The following is a 27,547-nucleotide window of genomic DNA, read 5'->3' as shown; positions in this document are numbered from 1 at the left end:
TGTAACACATACAAAGTAGATATTTGTTGTCATCCAATCAATGTACAGTGAGGAAGGTCCTACCAAGGACACCCAGTTATGATAAATAGGCATCTTAAGTAAAATCTGACAAGAGTTCACAATGCTGTGCAGATCAGACGTTTCACTTTTCTGCCTTTGACCCTCAAGATAAAACTATTCAATAAAGATTAGGGGGAAAAAAAGAAATATAATACAAATTTGTGTAGTCGAACTCTTCTTACTTCTATCACATTAGTCATCTAGTTATCCGCTGCAGTGGCCCTGACCCCACAGGATGGGACCACTGGTGTGGACAGCTGAAACTCTGTCCCTTGTACTTTCTCATGTCACAGCATGCAGAGTGTTTCCCTGCCATTAAGTCTCCTTCATGCTCCCAGACTTCCTCTTGTTGGTCCGGTGGCTGTGGGCTACAGTGAGCCCTGGCTCCACTGCAGGCACATATAAGTGATCGGTGTGCTGGTGATGCTGGTGCATCCTGCCTGCTGCAGGCTGGTGTGTGTGTGGTGTTGCTGGAGCAGTAACAGTCAAAGGAGAGGAGATGTGAATGTAATGTAGGCTGCTTGCTGTTGGACAGTTACACTTTTTTTTTTACCTGTATTCTCCCAATCCTGCAACAACAATGAGCTATTCTGTGCTGGCAGTGAGTGTAAGCGGAGTACAGATTCCCCCTTTTACATTAAAGTACATCATTCTATATGGTATTTTTACCATACGCTTCATTTGAATACTTGTATAAGTGTAACTTAAGCCTTAATTTAACAAATCTCAGTTTCAGGAGCATATTTTAAATGTGACATTGTATAAATGTACATTCAGGCAAAATAAAACAAGCCACACAGGAAGTTAAGTTATTGTAAAATTATATTAACAAGCAATCTTTCCTCAATTTGAAATAAAAAAATATCAGCAAATAAAGGCAACATAGGACAGATGTGTATAATGTGTAATGTTCACAGGAAGAAAAAAAAGAAACAAAAAATTCTCATCACATTTACAACACTGCCGCTAAGTTTATAATGATGCCTACTAGAATCGGTTTAGAAAGCTTTGACTAACTCTGAATAACTGGGACAATATATACGTAGTCAAAGATTGTATCAAAATATAAAAAAAATGTGTGGGTGGGCAAGAGGGGGCAGGACCAAGGGGACGACCAATGATACAGGAGGGAAATATGAACAACCAATATGCATGAGAGATTAAAATGGGCAGCTCATTCATAGCCAGTTCATCATAATCAACCAAACTGGAAATAACACAGAAGGCTACGACGATGAAGAGCACAGAGTGTTAAGCACAGACAGGTAAAGAGATATACACCACATCTTAAAGCAGGTGTCCACATAGAGAAGAGCAGCACTAGGTAGTATGTTGTACACAGATTCTCAGCATTCATGCACTCACTTCTTATGCCAAAGTCTGGTTTCCCTTGACAGAACGCAACAGCAGCCTAGCTGTTTAAACTGAAACAGCAGAGAGTGCAGAATCGCATCGCTGTCAAAATAAGAGACTGAAATTGATCAAACGGGATCAAATTGACATTGTAAGAACCATCTGAGCACTTACATACCGTGAAAGGTCGTCACAATAAAAGCCGTCTTTTCAGACCTCTTTAAATAGAAGGGTGGGCGTTGGGAAGAATAGTACATTATTCATAAAGGTGGCCACAGAGTAAAAGGCAAAATCTGAGTCCTATGTCAACTGACTTTTGTGACACAGTATGCATGGCGATAAGTAAAATGACGAGACAAAGACGTTCCAAGCTCACAATGCATATACACACTCTCCAGTGTTTTAAGTGACAAAAGCGGAGACATTTCCTGCACATCTTGCACCACAAAGCAATAATTAAAAAGTACAAGAGGTAAACTTCAACCTTTTTTTTCTCTCTCTTCGCTCTAGGGTTGAGGGGGGCTGAGAGGGTTTTATGGGGGCTCTGCAAAGAACATAAAACGTGTCATGTATGCATTTTCAGTAGCTGGTTTTGTCACACTTGGGGTCGTGATAAATGGAGAAATTGTCCTTCATTTTGAGCAAGGAGCAGTGGTCGCCAGCCATTCCCATTTTTCTCCGATCAGCATTCTGGCGTTGGTGTGGAACCAAAATGGCGCCTGTCCCTGATTTGGTGCTGATGTGTTTGGCCGTGTCCTATAGTAAGTTCAGATCCTCGGAATGATGGCAAATAATGTCGGGTGGGGCGGAGGGGAGGTCACACGCTCATCGTCATGGTTGGAGAGTACTATGGAAGCACAGAGAACAGAGGATTAAAACACACCGAGCTCTACTGGGTCAGACGCCCCAGCTCGTTCTCCACACTGCTACTGCAAGCGGTGATGTTAACATGCTGTGACTGTGGTTTCACTGTGTGGTCAACAGCGCTCTACCTCTGGCTTCATCAAAGCACTTTTTTCAGTCCAGCGTTAGCTGAGGAGAACGGGCACGAAGGAGGACTTACGTTCTCGCTCTGAAAGGAGTGGAGGAAGTTTCCACTCAGCTCCCCGTCATCCCTTGGGGTCCCAGGAGGATTGCTAATGCCACTTAAATTGTTTGGGGAATTCTGGAGAAAGAGTGCACAATGTTTTGTCTTTTTTTATTAAACGTATACCATTTCACGAGAGAAGATTAAGCTCTAAATGCAAAGATTATCTGCATGTTACAATATTTACCTTGTTCATTCCATCCATATCACCAGAGCCTAAGAATGAAACAATTTGAGAAACAATGTTTGTATTCTATGGCTGTAAGAAAGGCATTTTTAAGCAGTGGCTCTAGCTGAAATACAACACACTGTCCTCTATTGAAGTACCTAAAATTTTACTAATGTGGTTTGGGGGGAAAAATTAAAAAAAAAAAATCTGTGGCATTATTAAGTGTGCTGTAGTGGGTGGTGTTACCTAGTGACCCATTCATGTGGTGTGGTTCCATCCCAGCCATGGCTCCCAGGGGTCCGTCAGAGCCGGGGCCCATAGGGAACTGGTGGGGAAACAAGACAGCATGGACTCACTAACCACATTTCCACGGCACAGTTAGCATGCAACAGGAAGTCAACAGCACCAAAGACCACTAGATTCAAAAGTAAAACTGGCTAAAACTAAGAAGGAACTCTGTTACTATATGGTGCATTTACATATTTCTGCTACTGTGAACTTTAATCTCTCGTTCGACTGAAAAATCCTCGGTCTGATCAGTCCAGCTCCAAGAGAGTGGCTGAAAAAGTAGCCTACAGTATCAAATAACACACATAAACAGAACCAGTATAACAAGTACATTTGTTTTGTGACTATAAAAATGTCTTCTGTACATTCCTGGGTGGATAAGTGCAACTCAGGGATAGTGCAAATGTGCTTCAGTAAGGTCAGGACACTGGTGTTGAGTTGAGTCATGCAGACCAGCTCTGTTTATGCTCAAGGAAGTGGGATTTGCTAAATAAACCCTAAAAACTGTCTACTTAAAATTAGATTTTCTTCTCAAGAAGATGATGTCCAGTGTTTTCTGTTGTAGTTTCTTTTTCCTTCACAGCAGGATGCAGGGGCTCAGCTGCTAGTTCTTACATCCTGAAGACTAGATCATTTAATGTGGGCAATTTGGTGGCATAGGACATTAACTTTCAATTCAAACCAGGTTCAGTCAGATTAACATATGACTGGCAGCCGAATCCATATAAGAGTTTCACTAATTTAATTTAATTGTAAGTCCTTTTGTACTTTAAAATGATAACATAAATTCAAGAGTAGAATCATTTCTAACTCCAATTTAGTAAAAGTTATTTGGACAGCAACACAGCTGTTCAGACCAGAGGATGGAAATCGTCACTGTCCCACCAGCTGCAAGCAGCCATTAGACAAAGGAGTGTGTAGAGATGGTAGCGACATCAAGTGTTTAGTTAATGGTACAAACCGTTCATTACGACTAGTGGAGCTCACAACACACTAGATACCTCAGCCACTTAGCTGTTGTCCTCACTCAACCACTTTTAAGTGACCCTCATTTAATTTGTGGGGATGAACAGGATGTTTAGGTGTGTCGTTAAAACAAACTGCTTGTCACTAGACAACACTGATACGGCCTGTGGGCTTGGTACAAAAGAGATATAAGTAATTAGGTTGGTAGTGACATACAAAAATCACTGGTATCACTTAATACTAATGCACACATATTCACCAATAACAAGCTGCATATTGGCTCTTATTCTGCATGACCAAATCCTACAAATACCATTAACTAAGACATTTCTTCAATAACCTCCTAATTACAACTTATTGATAATAAGTAAAGAAGCTCTTGTACATGAATTATGAACCCTAACCCCAAGAATAAGGCAGTAATATGTGCTTCATAAGGACTAATAAAGAGCCAACATGCAACTAATTTGCATGTGAATAAACAACCAGTTAATGGTGAATATGTGTGCCTTAATATAAAGTGTTACAGTTTTGTCTACTGCTGCATAACTCAATGATCATAAGATCCACAGCTACAATGACGAAAAGAAACTTACATTATTTCGGTTGCCGGGTCCAGTGTTGATCATGGTGTACAAATTGTCACCAGAGTTGTTTGAGTCTGGAAAAGGTGTAATCATACATATAATTGGCACTGGATTAGGTGCATGAAAAGGATTGATTAACAAGCTGGATCAGGAAAGCGCTTACCTGCGGGGCTTGGCATGATGGGAGTTCCTGGGGGACCCCCACCTCCAGAAGCGCCCTGCGGAGAATTATTCAAAGATATGTTACAAATTTACCGCCTTCTTTAAAATGTTATTTTTCCTCAGCTGAAATTCATTTAGTATGTGTACGTTAAGATGCCAGGATGTGTTCTCACCCCGTATGCACCAGGAGAGGGTGATGAGTAAGGCATCTGAAACCAAATAAAAACCAAACATTACAGACCAGAAATGGGTGAGTGCAAACCCTTTCTGTACCTCAAAGTGTCATCATTCATCATTTGATCATCCTAATACCATTATGGCTGTCTGTCGGACTGTCTGTGGAAACCGTGACACATAATACTACAATTACATCCCAGACTAGAACCTTGGAGCACATTAGACCTCGGCAGCTCTGAGAGGAGATCTGACTGCAATCTGAACCAGCATTTTTCTGGGTGTATGCGAGTGTTCGCGTCTGTGTGTGTGTGTGCATTAGTACTCACAGAGTTGGCATTGTTGGGATTGGGCCAGGGCCGACCAGTCCCGGGGCCCCTTGATGGTAAGACCAATGGAAATTTCAGTTAGATCATGCATTAAGGTTGAAAGACCTGTGAGAGAATATATTTACTAAATTTTAAAAAGCTCACATGTTCACTCCTGGCATACCGGGACCCATGGTGTTGTGTGGAGGCCTCATCCCACCACCAAAGTTCTGAGAAGACAACCAAAAATCATCAAATTGTCTGTGAAAAGGGTGCAGAATACAGTAATAATGCAGGCAAACCACTGATATGGCCATTACGACCATCAAAATAGCTTTGGTTTGGATTTGGTTGGTATAAAATTTACAAAAACATTTTACAAGTGAGGCCCCCTAATCAAAAGCACCAGTCTAGTAAAGACCTATGACGAATGAGTCATCAAGGCAATGGTGATATTAATATATGTAAGCAGAACAGCCTACCTGAGGGCCCGGCCCCATGGGTCCCATGCCTCGAGGGCCGCTCATTCTCTGCATTGGCCCCAAGTTTGGATGACCTGGAGGTAAAAAAGAAATTTCTATGAAGACAGAAGCCAGGATATCACTTATCTGCTGTAGGTGTTGCACGCAGTTTAAGTGAGTCACACCTTGTGGTCGTGTAGGGTCCATGTTGGGCAGCATGGGATGAGGACCTGGTCCTCCGCCAGGTGGCTACAGGTGATAAAACACAAACCCAATGAAACGGCAGTTTTAAATATGTGCTATCGTATTCTCCATCTATAATGTGTGTGTGTGTGTGAGCTCTACCTGGTTGGCCATCCTGATGGGGGGACCCCTTGGGCCTCCAGCGAAGCGAGGCGACATGAAGGACTACGGCAGAAACAACATTGCTCCATGAGGCTTCAATACATGACATAAATATCAGAAACTGTGGCAGTATTCTAATTTCTGAACACCATGTTTGTGTGAGTACTGAAAGCAGCATAAAGCACCGAGCTGAGACGAATGCCAAAGCATGAAGCATCAGCACTGAGAACCAGCGTTCCCAAATGGCCGCGGATAGCAAAAACAGAGAAAAAGAGAGAGAGAGAGGGAGAGGGAGTGTTACCTGACTGTGAGGTCCCATCATACTGTTAGGGGGAGGAGGCTGAGGGTGAGGAGAGCCCTGGGGACCAGGAGGACCCTGTGGCACCGCATAAAATAAAGAGGCAAGGAGGAAGAGAGAGGAGGAGGAGGGGGGGAGAAGAGACAGAGGGAGCGAGAAAACAGAAGCGACAAAAGAGGGTCAGAGAGAGAAGCAGGGTTACTGCAGGGCAGAGGACAGTTGGAGTGCAAGAACCAGTGTGGCGCAAAACAAAAAGTCAAAATGTACAAAAACAAGATGCTCATTTTCATGTACCGAACACAGTTAAGAGAGAGAGAGACTGAGCAGAGAAGAGCAAGCAAATGGCTTAGCCTTGAATGAGAGAAAAGAGACAGAGAGATGGAGAGGATGTATGCTCTTTTGCCTGTCAGTCAAGACATTAAGAAGCCTGCTGCATGCAGCATGTTATCAGTGCTAATTTCCCTGAATTAACAGCATCAATTAAGCTCTATGCAATTAGCTGTATAACAACACTAAACACCGGCACTGTGACGCTAATGTTGCTGATCTGACAGAGTGAGGGGTCTAATTGAGCCTCCTCCAATGGATTCTGGTATGGAAAGTATGAGTGCGTGTGCCTTCATGTATCAATGTCAAAATGTCTTTCCTGATATTAACATGATCACATAATGAGTCACGCCTTTGTGGCTTCTAGTACGTAATAAGATGGTGGGTTTAAAGTGAACAGTTTGGTCTAGTGGAGACAGAGCAACACTGCAATTTTATGTCACCTCTTACAGCCACAGTCCCACACAGTTGCCTGCCAAGTTTATCCTCATGAGATATTGATTTACAGTAGGTGCTGCACCTTTCGATTTCTCCATTAGGGAAAATGGCCAGGCCACGCCTGCCTGTTTACAGCACTGGAGGGGCCCAGGCAGACAGAATGTCTATGACGTTTACTACAAGTTCGCTGTGCAGAGTGGAGCAAAACAAAAGACAAAAGCAGTACAGATGCCGATGTGGAGGCCTAGAGATGAACAAAACGCTGACAGCATTTCACAAAGCTGAAGCCTGCAGGAGTGCCGCTAGGACAATTCTGATAATTGATTCTGAAGTAAGAGTATTTCTAGCAACAGACAGCATCAGTGTGGCAATTGGCTGACCTGGAAAAAGCCAGGTGGCATGGGTCCTCCTGGCATGCCCTCACCAGGGGGCATCCCTCCCATCACAGGACTGGGAGCTGCTGCTGCACTCTAAGAAAAGAAAAAGAGACAAAGCAGCGATATTACAACTCAGTGTTAACTAAACAATGATGACTGGTTAAGATGAACTACAATCAGTAGACATATTAGAGCTGCAAGAATTGGTCAATTAATCAATTAGTTGTCAAGTATTAAATTAACCGCCATCTATTTTGATAATCAATTAATTCTTTTGAGTCATTTTTTTCAGGACGCATGTCCAAATTCTCTGATTTCAGCTTTTTAAATATGATTTTTTCTGGTTTCTTTGGGTTGTGGTGATTTGGGGACATCACCCTTGGCGTTGAAAAACAGTGATCAACATTTTTCACAGTTTTCAGACATTTTAAGAACCTAAAAACTAACCAATTAATGATGATGATGATGATGAAGAGAAAGTGATCGACAGATTAATTGATAATGAAAATAATCATAAGTTGCAGCCATAACAGGAATGGAACATTCACATGCTGATGAAATGTCACTGTTGAAAAGCGATGTTATTCCTCACGGCCCAAGATCTTGCGCAGCTGGCCATAGGAGGAGTACATCTGAGGAACTGAATATTCTCTTGGATGAACACAGTGACGCAGGCTTAACCTGTGTTGGCTATTGATCTGAACAGATTTATGTGCATTATGTGTGCAGGCTTCATGATGCTTGGACCGACTTAATGAATCTAATTCCATGTAATTGCTGTTTAAACATCATTTAACCCACACTCGACTTATCTAAAAAGAGAAAGAAGCCAACATGCGGTGCATAGACTGTGGGTCTCCAATATGTAAAGGGTGTCAATGGGACCCTTATTGAGGCTTCTGAGCCCTGCTGATCCAGTGGATCAGATAAGGATCAGTGGGATTCACTGAGTCAGTGGCTCGAAAGTGCTGCTGCACAGCAGGGGCTTCCTGGGCTGATTTCCTGCTCAAACCGCAGTCCTAATTCACTAATGTGCCATTTGCTTCAGTCACACGCTCCTAATTGACTGGGTTTTTCTTCCCTGTAGCTGAAGCAATCTGAGAGGGGCTAATGTCCACAGAGTTGTGGGGTTTAGCTTCCAAAGAACAGCTACAAAACCAGAGAAGCTCCTTCAGTCCCATTCGTTAATGCGTAGCTCACTCGCTTCATAGAGTAGATGTACACAAAGAAGCAATGATTACTACAGGGATGGATATACCAGAACTCACACACACAAACAAGCCTCGTCTCTGTGCAGAGCTCTACAGACATCACTGGTCAATAGCCAACACACTCCCTGATATCGACTGCACCTCCCCTAATTATATCTGCTCAGACTGCCACTGCAGGGCCACTGTGAAATACCTCAGCAGGGAGAGAAGTGAGGCCACAGGGAGAAGTCACGTCTCATCAGGCCCCAGCACCACTGGGACATGGACACAGAGACACAGACAACCTAGAAATCCTATTTCTTTACTAGGTGGTGTCATGGGACGCTGTAGGCAAAAATCAGCAAGATGCAGGACTGAAAAATCCTCAAACATGACTAACATCTGAGCTCTTCTTAAAAATATATACTTCTATATATGTGTAGGAGAAGATGTTTTCTGGAGATCTCAGTGGCTCCACAGGCCAAATTTGCACTCCATTTACTTGCTCACCCTTCTTGACCAGTTACTCTCAAGTACCCAGCCAATGGTGGCTCTCAGAAAGGTAAATCCATGTTCATGTTACTCTCAGATAAGTATCAGTGCTGGATGCGTGTAGACCTGCAGTAACTTACTCAAATTCACAGCCTGTTGAGCACCAACTTAAACAAAATAGCTCACATACCCAGAAACCTTAAAACACAACCCCTCTAAGGTGCAGCACTGCGCATGTTTGGTGACTCTGGCCGGTCTCGGGTGCTTTTTTACCAAATGCACCGGAAACAAAGTGCTCCCTCAGTGATGACAGATACTTTTCAGTTAAGTTTGTAATTTGTTTAAAGTCCACAGTTAACACCAGAATTTTGTTTTGGTGAATCTGCAGGGCCTCCATCAACTTCCACTGTTTAATTCATACTGACAAGACAAATGTCAGTTGACGGCAATTCAGACCATGAACACATTAGAGAAGGGCTCTTGGAGAGCACAGACCTCCACTAATAGTCCACTCCTCTATGATCTGCAAATCTGCAAGAGCAACCACTATACAGTATATGTCTGGATATATTTCCAAAACTATTACAATTATGCCAAAATATGGTTGTGCCTGGCTGAAGCCTCATCATCTCATTACCTTATTACACAAGCCTGTGCGATTTAGAAACTTAATATTTACACACATAGAGAAATAACTGTTGTACCTGTCATAGAGTGAAGAAATCAGAAAACATATTAAGATATAAATATAAATGCAGACGCATCAAATGCTGAAACAGCAGAAGATGCCGTGTTAGCACACAAACATTACATTGCTTGATATGTGGTGTTTCCGTTTGCACAGCCGCACGAAAAAAAAAAAGAAGCTTTTTTTACAGTTGGACCAGTTCACCCATGAAACCACTGTCCTGGAGTGTCCCCTCATGAATATAGGCTACCCTAGAGGTTTACTAGTACCCGTCATGTGGATTGTGATATTAGGGCATCATACTGTATTTCTACTACTGGCTATGTTTTGTCACTATTGAACTTTACGACCATCTACTGAATTTTAAGTTCTATGGCATTTATTCCCCCATGGCCAAATGCCTTATCTCGCAATGTTAACAAAATGGAAAAATAATTTGTGTATCTGCCTCGTGATTCAGATCTGCTCCAAACTGAATGGGCTCTTTCTTGGCCCGTGCTACACCCTTCCACCAAGTTTCATGACTATCAGGCCAGTGCTTTTCCCGTAATTCTGCCGACAAACAGACTGAACCAAAAACATACTGCGCCTCCTTGGTAGAGGTATGAATGGAAAGTCACGCATACATGTGACACAGTAAACAAACTGATCAAAAAAATTACAAACATATATGATAACAATAAAAGGAAATTGAGGATGTGACGACAGGATGATGCAACATTAAGGCAAAACAAAGCACACCCATTCTCAGACACGGCAGCATCATCGTATCTCTGAAGTATAACACGCAGCTTTTGGTAGAATTTAACATCAGTTTTGTACCTTATCAAATCTGCACATACATTTATTCACGAGGTGTCTCATCTCATGAAAATGCTAATGCTGACGATCACATGACTGGCAACCACAAATTGTGGCATCCTTGTGAACAAGTACGTCTCTAAATGCTGCTGGGTTTTTTTTCCAGGTGCACAGTTTACTGAGGCCTAACACTGAGACTATGAAATACATCCAACTCATGAAATGTACATACAAGGCATATTTGCCTGAGATTATAATTTACATTGACATTACTTTCAATAAAAATATATAGTATCTATCATCTGACAAAGATAATTTGAAGTCTACTCAATGAATTATGAAAAACATTAATTTTTGTCCTTTACATCATATTATCATTAGATATATATCATTTTGCCATTTAAACTGATGTCAAAGTCAGCACCATATTGGGATAATTTACTTAACAGCAGCTGAAATATATAACCAAATCATCTGCATATGTAATACAGTACCTGTTTTGCAAGAATTGAACTGCCCAGACAAGTCCTCCATATGCAAGTTAAACAAGACCAGAGTTAAGATCCCATTCTGCCTGCCTCACTCACTCGAAAGGAGTCATCAGCATTACTCCATCTAACCTGCCTGTCTGACAGGTATACCAACACAACACAAGCATTCTGGGTAACTACTGAGATGCTTCCTCAAACATTCATTTTATACTTTTTTTTCCCAGAAGTAATTGGAACAAAAGCATGAAAAGCATCTTAGAAGCACATGGACACAGTGGAAATTATTTCTTTAATAGCAATGATGCAGTGAAACAAACTGCTGTACTGCTTAATGGTATAGGACAGGAACTAAAAGCAGTGAGGTCACAGAGTCAGGGACAATACCTCTTGCATACCATGAACTGAGTAACCAGTTTATGGTATGCAAGAAGAGGAACAAGTTTTTGATTAGCATATTTTATTAACGTGTGGCTTTTTTTAGAGCTTCAGACGCTTCACCAGACCTCGGTTATTCTACAGTCAGCATTATCATCACTAGCAAACTTTTTGCTTTGCACCTTGCTGAATATACTATAAAGCTTTCACCACAGCCTAAGAATTTTAATGAGTCACTTACATTAAATAGTAAAGGGTTCATTCACGATCAAATTCATTGATAACTAGTACTTCGGAATTCAGGGCTTGCAAACCCCCCACTTGTGATCTCAGTTCTTTTAACAAAGTGGAGAAAGCATTTAAATCTGGCATTTGTAGGTTTTAAAACTTAAATGGGAGCCTGTGCCCAACTCTACCAGCTTCAAACAGCATAAAGGCCTCTCACAAAGCCACAGGTTTATTTACAATTATATCCATTGTTTTTACATTTAATTAAAATTGCCATTGTAGAGTATCTAGTGGTCAAATCTACAAGTGTTTATCCATCCATCCATTATCTATACACCGCTTACTTCTCTGCAGGGTCACCAGGGGCCTATACAAGTGTTTATATTGTAACCATTAGTAGAAAACTGGGAAGGACATATATTTTGCAGTCATAGCAACAACTACATGTACTTGTCGTAGCCTTTCTGTAACAGAGCTCCATGAAAGCATGCATGAATGTATGATGCTCGGACATGGTAATGAAGCGGAGTTCCAGGCTTCATTTTTATATTTAAGTTCCTAGTGACATGAAGACCATTTTGCCATTATCTTCAATGAATATATTAATTAAAGCTTGTCTCTAAATATATTCATCATTCTTACAGCAACTGAATAGCATATAAATTGCTCCTCTGGGAGTGACATATTTTTATCAACACCTGTAGTAAATTCTTCAACTCCAGGAGAGTGTGTGTTATATTTCAGCCTAAATACATGAGGAAGAGGGAGAAGTCACTCTGTTCATTATAGATAAAGATTGAGCTACAGTTTATGACTAGTTTCAGATGACACATTGTCTGGTCCCTTCACAGTGAAGAAGTAAAGAAGTATTGAAGAAAAAACAAAGCTGTATTTAAGGTATTGACCACAAAGTCATAAAACGATGTCAACAATAGATAAAGCTCTGTAGAAGTCGGAAACCGTTTGCCAGACTGAAAAGCAACTTGCATGGTGGGTTCCCAGGCATGTTGTGTTAGATCTTTATCATGTTCCACTAAAGCCCACAGCTGTGCTTGCTGGACTGTCCCAAACAGCCTGATGCTGCTTTCAGTCTAAACGAACCAAGTCTCGCCTCAGAATCTCTGGTACAGGAAAGGGGCAGATGTCTCAGCCCTGCCCCGGGCTATGAGGCTCTTGTCTGAGGCCTTCCTTACAACTCCCCAGGGGGCCTCCTTTAAGACAGACAACCCCCTCGACCCACCATGATTCAGCGTGAATATGGGTGTACTTTAGACCACATGAGCAATCCCAGCCAAACAAATTTTCCTGAATTCTTGAATCACTGAAGGAGGTTACAAAAGGCCAGAGTGGCGGCGGATGTGCTCTTGCTCTCGTTACAAAAACAAAGAGAGAGGGGGACAGGGGAGAACATGGGGGGAGCCAAAGAAGGAAAGGGGGAGGGGGGTGAGGATGGCCAAGAGGTTGACTGGGGTAACTGTGAAAAAAGGGTATAGACGGACAGAAAGAGACAAACAAAAGAAGAAAAAATGTAATATTTAACAGGGGATGAAGGAGAAGTGGCTGTGCCAGCTCCTGACCTAGCGTGCTCTCAACAGCTTCACTTCTTCCACTGGAACCAACACTCAAAAGAAACCAGCCCCAATGTTTAGCTTGTAAATGTTTAACCATCAATCAACATCATAAAACCCACTCTGAATCCTCTCTCTCTCTCTCCTGCTCTACTTACTTCTAGCAGGTCCCTTCCACTTCTCATCTCCCTCCTCTCTTCCTCCACCAACCCCCTCCCCTTTTTATTCCCTCAGCTCCTCTGCGGTGGTGGGCATATGCCACAGTGCCACTCCCCTTTCCTTTTTTCCAATCTGCCCCTCAGCTCCATGACAGCCATCAATCACACGCTGACGCCATGGCGACGGGGCCCCTCGGGGAGCGTTCATCAGGCCCGCCGGGGCTTTACGAGCACTGCCGGCTAGCAGAGCAGCACTCACCTCCCCCACACCTAGACAAAGGCGAGGGTCCAAGGACTAGGACTGTCCACACGCACATATACACACACTTGCCTGACCCCCACCATCCACAAATGAACACAAGGAGAACCAACATCAGAGCGAAGGGCAACCACAAGATGTCTGGAAGAGCCGGCCGCACAGAAACTCTGAAAGCTCCACACCACAGCAGCACACAGCCCAGAGTGACGTTTCACTGTTCCCTCATTTGCTTAATGTTTTCCATGTTATGAAAATGGTCTCAGTCAAACCACAGGCTGCAATCTAACTGCTTATTTTGTGTTGTTTAATCATTCAAAACTGGTCTGGTGAGGTTTCCTCATTGTCATACAAGGGAAACTGCTAAATTATTTTAGAAAAATGAGGTAAATTGTCCTCACACCTTTGCTCAACACTGAGTTTTAAGAATACAGTGGTAATTAATGCTTGGAAACCTGATTTCTACAAAACCGATGAAGAATTTTGAAATATGTGACACTTTGTTGTATTCTGCAATATAAGACACGACTAAAAACATACCCTACCTACAGGAGCAATCAAAGATATTGCAAGCAATTACTATAAAGCGTGCTAGGTATTTAAAGGGCTGGCTTCAAACAAAACACTCTCCTCCTATGTCTGTGTAATAAGGAACGTGGTTATTGAAAGGGCAGAGCCACACCGTAGCCTCTGTCCTGGCTCCCAGGTCACCTGCAAGATCAGGAGGCCTGTTACCCTGACAACCCTATCTGCCAAGAGCAGGACCAACATCTACATTTTAACACCATCTTGTCTATTACATCACCGGCCCACCTACAAACTGGGCTGTACATCAGTCATCCGGAGAGGGCACCTCTAATGTCTTCCCTTGAATATGCTGATACAGCAGAACCTAAATAAGCGTCTTTATTTTATTGACATCAGCTGAATGATGCTTGTCTCATCTTTTCGGATAAGACCAGAGAATCACAAGGATAGGAACACGAGACGCCACTGACAAACAGTTCACACTTTCTTTGATCCTCAAGAGACTCTTTTTGATGTTCCTTTTAGAGCTGACTCAAAGTAGGAAACAATGCGGGACATGAAGAAAAAAAACTGTCTAAAATGGCATAATTATCAGAATGCAAATCACACATATCATGCAAATGTGCCAGTGCCATCATAAGAGGATGCACTTGTCCTGAGCGACATTTCATAGATTTTGGATACAAGACTGCCTTAATAGTTCTTCAGTTTCAAATCCATTAGGATTATGTCATTGCAGGCAATATGTTTGAGCATGTACTTGAGCTACCTCACATCAGGTCAGCTGGAGGTCTTTGTCAAGAATCAAGCTGTGTGTACAAAGCCTCAGGAAGTTGTGCTGAACACACAGCAGGTTCGTTTCGTCTTCACAACTGAGGCAGGGAGCTCGAGCGTGGCGTGGATAAGGGGAGAGCACTAGACAGGTCTGACTCAGGACATGCTGACATCAGCATCATTTTCCCAGAAGCCTATAAAGCTCAATGTTGGAGGCATCATTCGGCATACCGACGGGCAAGATGACCGATCGTAAATTCAGGAGGAGAAAAAAAAATTGTCCCAATTTGCATTAGGTAGTTAAATACAGGTAGGAAAGGGTGCAAAGGGAAATACAAAATGACTTACATCCCTAAAAAAATGTGCAAAACATGCTAAAGAGAGGGGAATCAAAATAACCTGAAAAACGGCAGCTGCATCACTCTCAAAAAGGGAATGTGGGAGATTTTGTCAGGACTTGAGTGTTGACAAACAGAGATTATAAGGACTGTGCTCTGATAGCTCCACCAAAAGAAATCTGACTCATTGCACAACCCGAGTCGGAGGCACATTATTTACACCACTTCTTAGCCTTGACAGCAGAGTTGTTGTCTTCTTTAGCAGAAGACAGAGCGATCTGTGCAACAGTTTCCAACGTAAGCACTACTCACGTAATCATGGAAGGCTTTTGCTTCGCTGGAGTGGTCACATGTCTCTCTCCTCTCTGGTGCAGCGCAATACAAGTCCCAGAATACACTGTGGACGAGACAGGTCATGAAGCAAACAAAACCACACAAACAACCCCTGGACATGTTTACAGGGAGACAAGAAGATTATTTCTTACCACCACCAGGAGTGTAGGAATCCAGGGGGTTCTCCGAGTGTTATATTTTTCTCCCATCGAATCTAGGAAATGGGATTTCAGTAATTATCCATGAGTGTCAATTAAATACATTTGAATTTTGTTGTTCTTAAAAGAGCACATGCAATACATTCACATGAAAAAAGTGTTCAATTATAAAACGGATATTATAGAACTTTTTCTCCAAATTCCACATACCTCTGATAGAAAGGTCTGTGCAGACTTCTGTGCTCCTATGTGTAGCAAATACTCGTAGACATACAGAGCCAACCTGTTTGGAAAAAAATATATAATTTTAAGGTTCATTTAGCAAACTGGCAAAAAAAGGGAAAAAGGCTTAAAAAGGCAGGTTAAATCTTCTTCAACGGGCACACTGAGTGACTTGAATCGGGTACAGGCCCTCTGAACAATGGCTGCCAAATAGCCTATGCCAAAAAATTAAATGGGGACTGTGCAACCAAGCCAGAGCCAGGTTAAGATCCACTACAATGAGAAGGCTGAAAGAAAGTGCTAAAGCAACAGCATAATTTAACATCGTGATGTGGAGAAAAAAAAAAAAAAAAAACCCCACACAGTACCAGCCTGCTGTGTATAAGCTAGGTACAGTATCCTGGTGGCACTGATGGGGCTGAGGGAAATAAAAACGGAGCCTATCCAGAGCGCAACAGAGAAAACAATGTACTGTGTGGCAAGGCGATGTTATTGTTTTCTCCTCTCCGTGCTCTCGACTTAATATCCGCAAAAATATGAGACAACGGCCGGTTAAAACACAACCAAACTGCTCTCCGAATCGGTCGGCAGGGGTGTAAAGAGGCAGCAATGAGCCAAACGTAGAAGAAACACAGCTCAGGGAAGGAATGGCGAGCAGACAAGGCGGTTCATTCAATTCCATTCTCGGTAGGAGGAAATCGCCTCTTGCTAGCCTGTCCAGCGAACAACAGAGAGCAAGAGGGAAAAACTTACGAGGCTAAAACACACAAAAATAAACGTTTCTGATCTTACTTTTCTCGTGCTTGGCCGTCCGAGGGCACCGGGGTGCCTTTGCCTTTGGGGAACATTGTTTTGTGTGGGAGGACGCCCGCCTTCTCTTTCTTTTTTCGCTATTTCATCTGTCAGATCATCGCGGCCGCGACCCTCTCGCACTCCAACCGCACTCCTGCTCAACCCGACGACTCAACCGAGCCTGGTCCGGGGGGAAGAGGCGGGGCCAGACCTGACTGATGCTCCCGGCAGCCAATTAGAGCACGCCAATCGCCTTAAGGTCTGCCTCCTCGTGCTTTCAGTTTGCTGTTTTGACGTTGATAGCTGCTGTATCAATGAGCATAATTTAATGAAGAAATGCATAGTTCCTCCGTAATTGTTTGCTTGACTTGTTTCTAGCATATGCAGTGTAAATGAACTATTCTGGAAATTAACCCTTAATGTAATTTGTTTCTTTACAAAATAATGTATGTTGGAAAATACCTATATATTTCTAATCTAAAATAATTCTGATAAGACTTACATCACCTCCAAGACATGGTGTTCTGAAAGAGGTGCTGTGCTTTTTTAACCAACTGATTGGATGTTAAAGGGAAAGTTTATATTTCTGTTGACCCTCCACTTTAACTATACACCACTAACTCTTACTAATAGTATTATTTTTATTTGATATATGAAGTCAATAATTTGGGCTTGTCTGACTATCTCATGCTCTGTACCAATATGGCTCTATAATTCCATATTTTATGAGCTTTTAATTGCATCAATCATCAGCAACTTCTACTTGTAGAAGAACAGCATAAGTTTGCCTCATCAGAACCAAATAATGTTGATGATCTGGGTCAGAATACGCCTGGTTTTCCCTTACATAAGAAATTAGCAAGTCAGTAAGCATATACACAAATATGTAGGGCCTAGAATGCATAGCAAATCAACAGAAAGTCAGTTCCTCAGGAGAGATCATTGTTAGTTCGCCCAATAAAGAAAAAAATGAACTTATCAAAGGTGCTTGAGTTTGGAAGAGATTAAAAAATGGCAAGACGTTGAACCCAGGTGAAAAACACATTTTTGTAGGCGCGTAAATGAGGTCATTGCAGTTCCACCTTAAAAGTGGGCGTAACTGTAACAACTACAGGGGATGGTCTCTCTCTCTCTCTCTCTCTCTCTCTCTCTCTCGCTCTCTCTCTCTCTCCAGTGACAAAGCTCTTAACTAAAGCGGCGGTGTGTGTGTGTGTGTGCGTGCGCGTGCGTGTGTGTTTAGTAAGTTGTGTTGTTGAGGAATGGGTGAAATGGTAAGTAGTCGCGGTCCGGGTCTCAGGCTCCAGTTCGTCAGCCGGTCTTAATGTTTTGTAGGCGACCCTTATTGGCACGTGAAGGACTTTATCTCAACACCAGCAGCAACAGTAACTTTTAAAGCGGGTAAGCCATTTTATTTTGTTTTCAGTGTGAAGTACGTCGGTGTGTTTACGTGTCGCGATTTGTTTTGGCGGAATAAATAACAAGCTTTAACTCCGCTCCGTTCTTAATCCTCTGCAGCAGAATTTCACGGTGAATGTCTCATTTCTCCTGAAGTCAGTGTAAAAGGTCACCGCGGCTCCTGTCATCGATAGCAGGAAAGACAGGTGACCACTGCGCCGCAGAGGTGCAGAAGTTGCGGGCAAACACTTGCATCCTAACAAATAGTTTCCACGAATGCCCCATTTAGCAGCATGCCTTTAAATAGATTGCCTGTGACTTGAAATAGTTTCTGTCTCAGCTTGATTAAACGTGCTCTAAGAAGGCAAGTCCCAGCCTGCAATAAAGAAAAAAATGTATGTGAAATTGCATTCATTGATCTCTGAGGAGCAGCGCCATCAAATGCTTAATTACATACAACTCTATTCCAAACAAAGTTGTGAGGCTGTGTAAAATATAAATAGATACGGAATGCAATCACCTGCACAAACTGTGTTTACAGCTTTACAAAGTGTCCTGAGCCCGTGCAGTAACATCCTTTATACAATCATGCTCCATCCTGGCTTGTGAACGACTGAGCCTTTCCAGGATGCCCCTTTCATACCCAATCATACTATCACCTGTTACCAATCAACCTGTTTACCTGTGGAGTGTTCCAAACAAGCTTATTTGGAGCATTTTTGGAGCATCCAAAAACCCATGTTGTTTGAAACATGTATCTGACACATGTATCAAATTTAAAATAAGCATATATTTCTTAAAACCAGCGAAGCTGATGAGGTCAAGCATTCAACAGACTGTCTATGTGCTGTTTTCAATTGAGTATATGTGAAAAAGGGCTGAGCAAATGATCACATTCGGCTTTACCTGTGCTTTCCAACTTTTTTGGAATCAGGCTTGTGAAAAAGGCATTTCAGGTTTTTCCTGATCCTTCAGTGAGAGGAGAAATGTTGCAATAAGAAATCCCTCAGACAAACTCAGTTGCAGATTATTGAAAGCGTCTTAGGTTGCGGCACTGGTGCATTTTTCAGATTCAGCGGTGGACAAAATCAAAGCATATTAACAAATTACAAATGTCGCTGTTTTGGTAGCGGCTGTTCTGACTCAACACTGAAGTTACTGATAGTAAGATGTAGGTGTTGACCCTTTCACCATGAAATGGATTGTTTGTGTTGGATGAAAATGTTTCATCAACTCTATTATTGATGAGGCTGGGGCAGTGTCAAAGATTATATTGTGTTTTAGTAAACTAAAGAAAAAAAAATGACAAATTAATTGTACTTTTCTTAACCATTCTAATTAAAATGGAGGCCTGGGGCTCGTTCCAAGACGCACCATTCCTCTGCTGTCTGGATTGCTGACTTAATCCTGGAACTGATCATGATCAGGATGTGTTCCAGGTTTGATCCTGGAGGAGCCCCAGTTTTGCTCCTTTGTCTACAGCTAATTCAACCACATATTTGACTGCATCAGAACACATTAATAATGTAGATTTATCTGAAATAATTTGCACAGCTTCCAGTCATATGTTTTATGTTTTTTGTTTTCCTGTCTGTATAGTTGTGAGTTATGACATCAGAGAGGAAACATGCAGACACGGTGCAGGACCCTCTGTTCATTCAGGAGAGTGAGGAAGGGTACAGGAACCCCACTGAAGTGAAGATGAGTCAGATCGTGCTGCCGTGCCATGCGAACCACTGTGGAGAGCTGAGTGTCGGGCAGCTGCTGAAGTGGATGGACTCCACAGCCTGCCTGTCTGGTAGGAAAACATCAGAAAAACCTCTCACTTTTAGAATACAAGTTAAATTAATAAAAAGTTAAATTACTTTATAATACCCTTAAACTCTCAGTAGTTTTCTTACATCACAACATCAAACTAATGGAATAATAACTGCTCACCAGGAGACCATAAAGCATTAAACATGGATATGCATCTGCAACTGTGAGCATAGTTAGCCAAGATTACCTGTGTGTGTGTGTGTGTGTGTGTGTGTGTGCGCATGCACGTGTGTATTTAAATACATCTGTACAAAGCAATAAATAACACTTATTGGCTCTGTATTAAATGTATTTAAATTTGAAACAGGCCTGAAGTCAGGCCTGTATTTCTGTGTTGCCTTATATATGCGTGTATATGCAGCTCATGAGCTTCACTTTGCCTGATTCGCTAATGCTTTGGGACTTTGTGCTGCACTAGCTAGATATTTGTGTAATCTCTCCCCTTGCAGCTGAGAGACATGCAGGTTGTTCGTGTATCACTGCATCTGTGGACGACATCCATTTTGAACACACCATAGGGTAAGGTATTAACCTTAATGCTCCACCAAGGTGTATCTCCAACTGAGTAGCAGAGACGGAACATATCGAATGCACTGACTGTGGGGGGGGAACGAAAAGGGTCTGACAAAAAAGTGTCAGCATTCACCAAAGCTGCAAGAGAAATGCTACTAAAATGTCTTTTTTCTGTTCCAAAATGTTGGCAACAACATTTGCAAAATCAATTAATAATAATCACGTTTGAATAACACTTCGGTGTTAAATAAATGCACTAATTTACAAAAAAAAAGGATAAATGGATCTTGCAGTTTTACTCTTCAAAGAATACGAGCTGCTAAATTGAAACGTTGGCTGCTCTCTCTCCAGTTACAGGCAGAGAAAGAAAGTGTCCCTCGTCGTGACACAAACCGGCCGTTACGCATCACATTAGAGACGCTCATATTGTGTTGATACTGTAATCAGAGCTCCATGTTGATAGTAAAGAGAAGCATCTTTGTCTGTCTCCTGCAGGGTGGGAAAGGTAGTGAACATCATAGCAAAGGTCAACAGAGCCTTCACGTCCAGTATGGAGGTTGGTGAGCGCTGTTTTTGAGTTCAGATTATTGAACATTTGTGTTATTAGAGAAAAAATGAAATGAATGTGGTGATTCTGTTCATTTCAGGTGGGTATATTGGTTACTTGTGAGGACCTTTACACTGACAGGCAGTGGAAGGTTTGCCATGCCTTTGCCACATTTGTTGCCAGACGAACTGAAACAGGAAAGGTAAGGGACAATAACCAGAATATGGACACAGAAAGATTAAGCTTTTTCAATATCCGATGGGTTTGTGTGTGTTTTGTGTACACAGGTACAGCTGAAGCAGGTGATTCCTCACACACAAATGGAGCAGATGGAGTACAGCCTGGCAGCAGAGCGGAGGAGGATGAGGCTCATCCACGCTGAGATCATTACAGACCTACTGAGCAGCAGCACAGCTCAGCTGGGTACCGGCAGGAGACGCAGGGCTTTATAACACAGCGCTTGGCCGGGCGGCGGCACCATTTGGAATCCGATTGATTAAAGCTCTTTGTTTTTGTGCTTTCACCAGGAGAATGCCAGGAATATCAGGACGCTGTGCCAGCCGAGCGGACTCGAGTGGAGAGTGTGGAGCTGGTGCTACCGCCGCATGCAAACCACCAAGTTAGCACCTTTGGGGGCCAGATCATGGCCTGGATGGAGAATGTGGCTACAATTGCAGCAAGGTGTGCACCTGGTTGTTCAGTTTTTCACTGAGTTAAACTAGCTTTAAAGAAATTTTGACTTTTTGAAGAACATGCTTATTCACTTTCCTTGCTGAGTTAGATGAGAAGATCAAAATCATGTTAAATATGAAGCTACAGCCAGCAGTTGCTTAGCTTATCCTAGCATGAAGACCATGCAAAACCCCCCAGAAAACAATAATTAGTCTTTTTGTACACTTAAGTATTTGTATAGATCAAACAAACAAGATAAAACATGGTAATTAGTGAGCTTTAGAGATATTGGAAGGTGCCAGACTAGCTTTATGCTAAGCTAAGATAATTGACTGCTGGCTGTAGCGTCATATTTAATTGGCAGATATGAGAGTGGCATTGATCTTGTCATATGACTCAACAGGCCAGAAAACAAGCGTATTTCTAGTAATTCCTAACAAATTGTAGTTTACCAAGAGGCCATCTGTAACAAGGCCAAGAATCAAAATAGCAACAAACAAAATAGCTCTTGTTTTCTCTTTGTCTTGGATCTAGTCGCTTGTGTAACGCCCATCCAACCCTGAGGAGCATAGACATGTTCCATTTTCGTGGCCCGTCCCATATTGGTGACCGACTGGTGCTGAAAGCCATTGTTAACAATGCGTTCAAGCACAGGTGAGTCTGCACAGAAGAATTCTTATCACATGAAGGGCAAATAATCTCAGCTCATCTGATAAACATTTACATCATCTCTCTATAAGTTAAACATTGCCAGTCTAAGTGTTGACATATTATACATATCTGTGTGCGCATATCTTTTTTGAACCCACACGCCTGCATACACGGTGTCTAGCATGGAGGTGGGCGTATGTGCTGAGGCCTACCAGGGTGGAGAACCTCTGCGCCATATAAATAGTGCTTTTATGACCTTTGAGGTGCTGGACAGTGACAGGAAACCAAGCACGCTGCCACGGATACGACCTGAGCCTGTGGTGAGTCCTGTCACTTCCTAACAGCCCATCATGTACAAAAGCTAATTTTCAGTGCCAGGTTCACTAAATGAGCATAATTTTGGGAGGATTTAGGCTTTCGGTTTTCCTTTGTTTTACAGGATGGAAAAAGACGCTATCAAGAAGCTATTGCCAGAAAAAAGATTCGCCTTGATAGGTTAGTATCTCTTCTTAAAGTGGCAGGTAGTAGTAGGCAGTAGGAAATGTTCGGTTTGCACTAGCAGGAACATAATACAGCATTTTTTCTGGGATTTAAATGAAAACCTTCAAAATCATAACATTGCACCATCACGTTTCGTTCTTTTTGCAGCTTATATCAAATATATTTATGTTGTTAACAGCATGAAAGTTGGTCCATATTCAGAAAATAGATTTTCTAGTTCCCAAAGGACCCACAACAGTGCCACCTGCTCCCATTAAAAATGTGTATTTATGACATTAGGAACAGTGTTTTTGAGTCTAAATGGGCTCTTCATCAGGTACAGAGGAATCAAAGGGATTCCAGTTGATGTCATTGGAGAAAATGGGCATAATGCTATCCAGTTCACATCTAGTTCACACTAAAATATTGTAATACTAATAGTACACCAAAACCCTACCCTGTATGAAAGATGAGTCATCATAAACCATTACAAATCCTACAAATACACTGGAAAAAAACAATTACAGTACAGGATGCAGTCTAAAGCACCAGGAGTCTTCATTACTTCGCGTGTCCAGTGTTGTTCCTCAGAACCCATTGTTTACGATACTCTGCAGCAGCACATGACTTGGCAGAGCAGCATATCACAGCTGAGCAGACTTTGGTGCAGAGTCTGTCAAGCATAATCACTTCATTGTTCAACTGTGAAATACCCGGCCTCCAGTATAATCTTCACTCCACTGTTTGATAACCAAATGTGCTGGATCATTGCTAGAATGAAGAAAGGTTTGTATCGTTCGGGTCCTCGCATCTTTTTTTTGTCCCTGAATGTAAATCATTTTGTCCTACATGTTTTACAGGAAATACATTATCTCCTGCAAGCAAACTGAAGTGCCTCTGTCTGTACCCTGGGATCCAAGCAACCAGGTATTGCAATTTCTGGCAAACACAGGCATGCTTAGCAAGACTTATTAGATATTGCCTCTGTATTCAAGAGTTCAGACAGCCCTTTGGTTTTTTTTCAGATGTACCTGAGCTACAATAATGTATCAGCACTGAAACTAATGGATACCAGAAACAACTGGGTTTTAACTTCAGAGAAAAACAAGGTCAGTACTGTTTGTCTCATCGTCTCGGATATAGCCATTTAAATGGCTGCAGCTGTTGTGATTCCACTATGCATTCTGATCTGTATTGTTTTTGACAAGCTGCAGATTCACAGTGTCTGTCCTGGAAATTATGAAATAATGCAGAATAAGTCAGAAAGTGATGCAAAAAGCTGAAACTTTAAACTTACTTCTGCTCCAACCTTCTCCAAAAGTAATTTTCAGAGATTTAGAGACCAAGACCTGATTCCACTCATCCTCAAAATATGTATAATATTTATATTTATATTATCTCATGCACCCACCAGCTAATGTGGCAGTTCAGACTTTAAAAATAACTGGAACATATCTTGTTTGTACGCGTGGAGCCCACCTCCTCTCTGTGGATGTGCTCCTTTCTTAGGTCAGACTGTACACACTGGAGGAAAACCACATGCTGTGTTTCAAGGTGGAGATGCACGTCAGCGTACCAGCGGAGCAGACGTTCCACCTACTGTCAGATCTGAGGAGGAGAAAGGAGTGGGACCGGCACTATGAGTCAGTAACGTACACTGTCCATTTTTGGCCTTAAGCGTCATCTGGCGCACGGCAACTTGCAGTCAGCAGAATAAGCTTCAAGGACATTTCACATGTCATTCTGTATTTTTCCTTTCGTCAGCAAATCACCTAAACACCTAAACCTACCATGCCTGTCTGTGGCACTCAGCCTCACACCCATTTGTTTCTACAGAAGATGTAAATCTTTAAAAACAGGCAACAATGTACAGTTTTATTTTTACTGTTACTCAAACTGGAGTAATTACAGTGTTTTTCAGCTGTGGGTTAATACACATTTGGAGTATTTACAGCAGCAGGAAAGTGTATTTGGGTTGGACCCAAAATAAACGACAGTGCTTGTATTCATGGCAATGAAGCAACATGTCGACCCGGGGGAGCCCAGTGGAGGTCTATGGCACAGAGGAATATACATTAATTAATTGCTGGTTTGGTCTTTTCATTGGATTTGTTGACAATCAGAGAAATGTAAAATATCACCAGCTTTATCCTTTAACCCCTCAGTTGTATTATATTATTTCAGCAACTAACAAACACAAACACAAGGGTAGATTTAGAGTTAGATGCATTGTTATTTCTGCATAACATACAGTAGGTTGGCACATATTAATTAATAGAACAAAAAACTTAAACTTAATTCAGTAAGTTACAGAATTACTCACTTGTCTTGGTATTGGTAGCGCTTGCAGTGTTAGAGCTGATTTCATTCTGCATCTTTTAATATGTGTTTTATCACATGCTTGTTGCTTTGTGGCCGCTGCAGGGAGTGTGAGGTGATAAACCAAGCGGATGAGGAAGACACTCTTTATCGCATAGCAACACCGTCTGTCAGTAAAGGGGGCAAAGGCAAAGACTTTATCTTGCTGGCATCGAGGAGGAAGCCGTGTGATGCCAGGTGTTGTAACATATTTTCATAATAAACGCCTTGCTCATGTCATGTTGCGTTTTGTTTCTTGATTTCCTGTTCCACCAGTTATTGTACTACTTACTCCTGTGTGCGCTTTCATAAAGTCTATCCTCTTTTGTCCCTCCCAGGGACCCATACCTGATCGCCCTGCGTTCGGTCACATTGCCCACTCACCCTCCCACTGAGGACTACACGAGGGGAGAGGTGCTCTGTGCTGGCTTCACTATCTGGGAAGAGTCCAGTACTGTCACCAAGGTTGGCCAAATGAGAAGGGCACGCAGTTTAGCATGCAAGCATGCTAACGGCACATTGCTGCACCCCATCAGCTCACAACTATAAAACTAAAGCAATCAGAAAACATGGTGGTTTACTGCACCACATCTGACCTGGTGTGTTTTGTTTCAGATCACCTACTACAACCAGGCCACACCGGGCGTCCTCCCCTACATCTCCACAGACATCGCCGGACTCTCCTCCAGTTTTTACAGTGCCTTTTCTGCCTGTAGCCACTTCCTGGAGGCCAACAAGGACAGCCTGGCTGCTCTGCCACCTTCTGCGCTGTGACACAAACAGTGGCGACATGGTCTCCCTGCAAGAGGAGCAGGAGCACCAGCAGGAGGGACGAGGATCATCTCTCTGCCTTCGTCCCATTTCACCTCTGTTCTGTGGAGGTGCTGTGCTCTTGAAGAAGCCATTGATGGATGGAAGTGTCCCATCCTGAGATTACAGACATCTTTCCAATGGATTTGTAGTTTTTTAAAGTCTTTAAACCTCAGTTATCACTGTATGACTTTGTTATGGAGAAATCTCTTTAAAACAGATAAAGAAATACACTGTATAGTTGTTTTTTTAAAGAACTGTTTTCAGCAAGATGAATAGTTATGAAGCAACAGTGCAGTGTTTCTGAGTCTCACTTGGAGTTTAAGCTTCTTAAGTTTTATTAGGGCCATATGTATTTTGGAGAATGTGCTTCACTAATTTATAAATCAATTAATTTTGGTACAAAGGTTTAAGTATTTAACACAATCCAACCAATCTATTATTCTGGGACAGAATGCATTTACAGAAACTAACATGAGGATAAAACTAGTCTAAGTTGTGATGTTGTGAATCAGCCTCTTTTGATATAGTTTACTTTCTACCTCCTAAATAAAGTTTTTAAAGTATTTGATTAAGCCAGTATGTACATTTAATGTGTGATGATGCTGTTTGTATTTTGAGATGTATGGATTTAGAGGACAACTCTTGCACTGACTGTATAACATGTTGACATTTAACGGCCAAGTATCTCACCTGACAAGCTGTTTTCTTGATTGAACTGAAACAATAAACACAATAGACCGCTAGATTATGCTCATTTTAGCTGTTGTGTAGGTGTTCACCTCCCTCACTCCGCATTCCTACCATTCCTTCACTGTGTTGTGTGAAGAAAAACACAGCTTGCAGTTGTATCCCACTGTAACTTGTGACTTTGGTGTTGTGACAGGTGCACAGGCCATCACAGGAGCACAATGGAGGTGAAACACTAAGCATCTGTCAGCTGCCTCTGACTGGGGTTTAAAGGGGTTAGTAGCTCTGCTAGCTTTCCAGGTGTTGTGTTTGTTCCATGATCATCCTGTTATGCTCACAACGCTTCCCACAAAGCAAAACCAGGGAGAATAAAGAGCGGAAGCGAATGCATCTGTAACAATGCAATATTGTCAGACACAAGCCAGTCGCTGGTTGTGTAATCCTAAGCATCCCTGGAGGAGTGTATCGTGTCTTGGCCTGCAGTTTGTCGCCCGCTGCCAGCTCACGCCACTCTGCAGGTCTGATGTGTGCTATTCTCTCGTGAAGGGCCTCAGTCAGTGAGGCAAGCTGCTCTCATCAGTGCCCACTCTGAGGCCATCCTGCTTCTCCTCCGCTCAGGAATGCAGCATTCCCCTGCCCGGCATCCTGCCCCTGCCTGTCCCTGCTGGCTCCTGACACTTTCAGGGCAGCCTCCAGCTGAGACTGGTTTACCAGCTCCTTCTGCCCAGGGTCTGCCTGCAACCTGTTGGCCGTCATCTGGAAAACAGCCTTGTTGACAAAACTCTGAAAACTGCTCTGTCCTCATTTCAGCAATACTGGAA

At 42.4% G+C, this 27,547-nt stretch overlaps 2 protein-coding genes across 3 annotated transcripts; one reads left to right on the top strand and one right to left on the bottom strand.

The window, feature by feature from the left end:
- Nucleotides 1–864: 864 nt before the first annotated feature.
- ssbp3b (single stranded DNA binding protein 3b) lies at nucleotides 865–16,944 on the bottom strand. 2 transcript variants are annotated; one of them, XM_041934595.1, is made up of 18 exons: nucleotides 16,793–16,944; nucleotides 15,989–16,061; nucleotides 15,773–15,834; nucleotides 15,600–15,684; nucleotides 7,404–7,493; nucleotides 6,262–6,336; nucleotides 5,961–6,023; nucleotides 5,801–5,864; nucleotides 5,637–5,710; nucleotides 5,320–5,384; nucleotides 5,176–5,224; nucleotides 4,846–4,881; nucleotides 4,674–4,728; nucleotides 4,520–4,584; nucleotides 2,916–2,994; nucleotides 2,688–2,716; nucleotides 2,477–2,578; nucleotides 865–2,260 (listed from the first exon to the last, which is right to left on the bottom strand). In XM_041934595.1, the coding sequence occupies exons 1-18, from the start codon at nucleotides 16,846–16,848 to the stop codon at nucleotides 2,231–2,233; spliced, it is 1,152 nt and encodes a 383-aa protein (XP_041790529.1). In that variant the 5' UTR covers nucleotides 16,849–16,944; the 3' UTR covers nucleotides 865–2,230. The 2 variants fall into 2 exon arrangements, with proteins under 2 accessions (XP_041790529.1, XP_041790530.1); XM_041934596.1 differs by lacking the exon at nucleotides 6,262–6,336.
- Nucleotides 16,945–17,980: 1,036 nt separating this feature from the next.
- On the top strand, nucleotides 17,981–26,776 carry acot11b (acyl-CoA thioesterase 11b). The gene is made up of 16 exons (XM_041935043.1): nucleotides 17,981–18,190; nucleotides 19,787–19,985; nucleotides 20,455–20,524; nucleotides 21,014–21,074; nucleotides 21,166–21,267; nucleotides 21,353–21,488; nucleotides 21,593–21,746; nucleotides 22,272–22,391; nucleotides 22,570–22,708; nucleotides 22,828–22,883; nucleotides 23,729–23,795; nucleotides 23,894–23,977; nucleotides 24,378–24,511; nucleotides 25,293–25,424; nucleotides 25,565–25,691; nucleotides 25,842–26,776. Exons 2-16 carry the CDS (start codon nucleotides 19,796–19,798, stop codon nucleotides 25,998–26,000), a joined length of 1,731 nt encoding a protein of 576 aa, XP_041790977.1. The 5' UTR covers nucleotides 17,981–18,190; nucleotides 19,787–19,795; the 3' UTR covers nucleotides 26,001–26,776.
- Nucleotides 26,777–27,547: the final 771 nt, after the last annotated feature.

This window comes from Chelmon rostratus, chromosome 4 (assembly GCF_017976325.1).
Source record: "Chelmon rostratus isolate fCheRos1 chromosome 4, fCheRos1.pri, whole genome shotgun sequence".
Classification (NCBI taxonomy): Eukaryota; Metazoa; Chordata; class Actinopteri; order Chaetodontiformes; family Chaetodontidae; genus Chelmon; species Chelmon rostratus.
The sequence above is the reverse complement of the archived record's forward strand: the minus strand, read 5'-3'. Positions and strand labels throughout refer to the sequence as shown.

Coding starts and splice junctions, on each gene's coding strand:
- ssbp3b (XM_041934595.1), bottom strand. CDS start 16,848: ATGTTCCCCAAAGGCAAAGGCACCCCGGTGCCCTCGGACGGCCAAGCA. Junction 5,865..5,960: donor CCATCAGGATGGCCAACCAG/GTAGAGCTCACA, acceptor TATCACCTGTAG/CCACCTGGCGGAGGACCAGG. Junction 4,585..4,673: donor CATCATGCCAAGCCCCGCAG/GTAAGCGCTTTC, acceptor CACCTTTTCCAG/ACTCAAACAACTCTGGTGAC.
- acot11b (XM_041935043.1), top strand. CDS start 19,796: ATGACATCAGAGAGGAAACATGCAGACACGGTGCAGGACCCTCTGTTC. Junction 21,489..21,592: donor CAGCAGCACAGCTCAGCTGG/GTACCGGCAGGA, acceptor TGCTTTCACCAG/GAGAATGCCAGGAATATCAG. Junction 23,796..23,893: donor CCTGGGATCCAAGCAACCAG/GTATTGCAATTT, acceptor GTTTTTTTTCAG/ATGTACCTGAGCTACAATAA.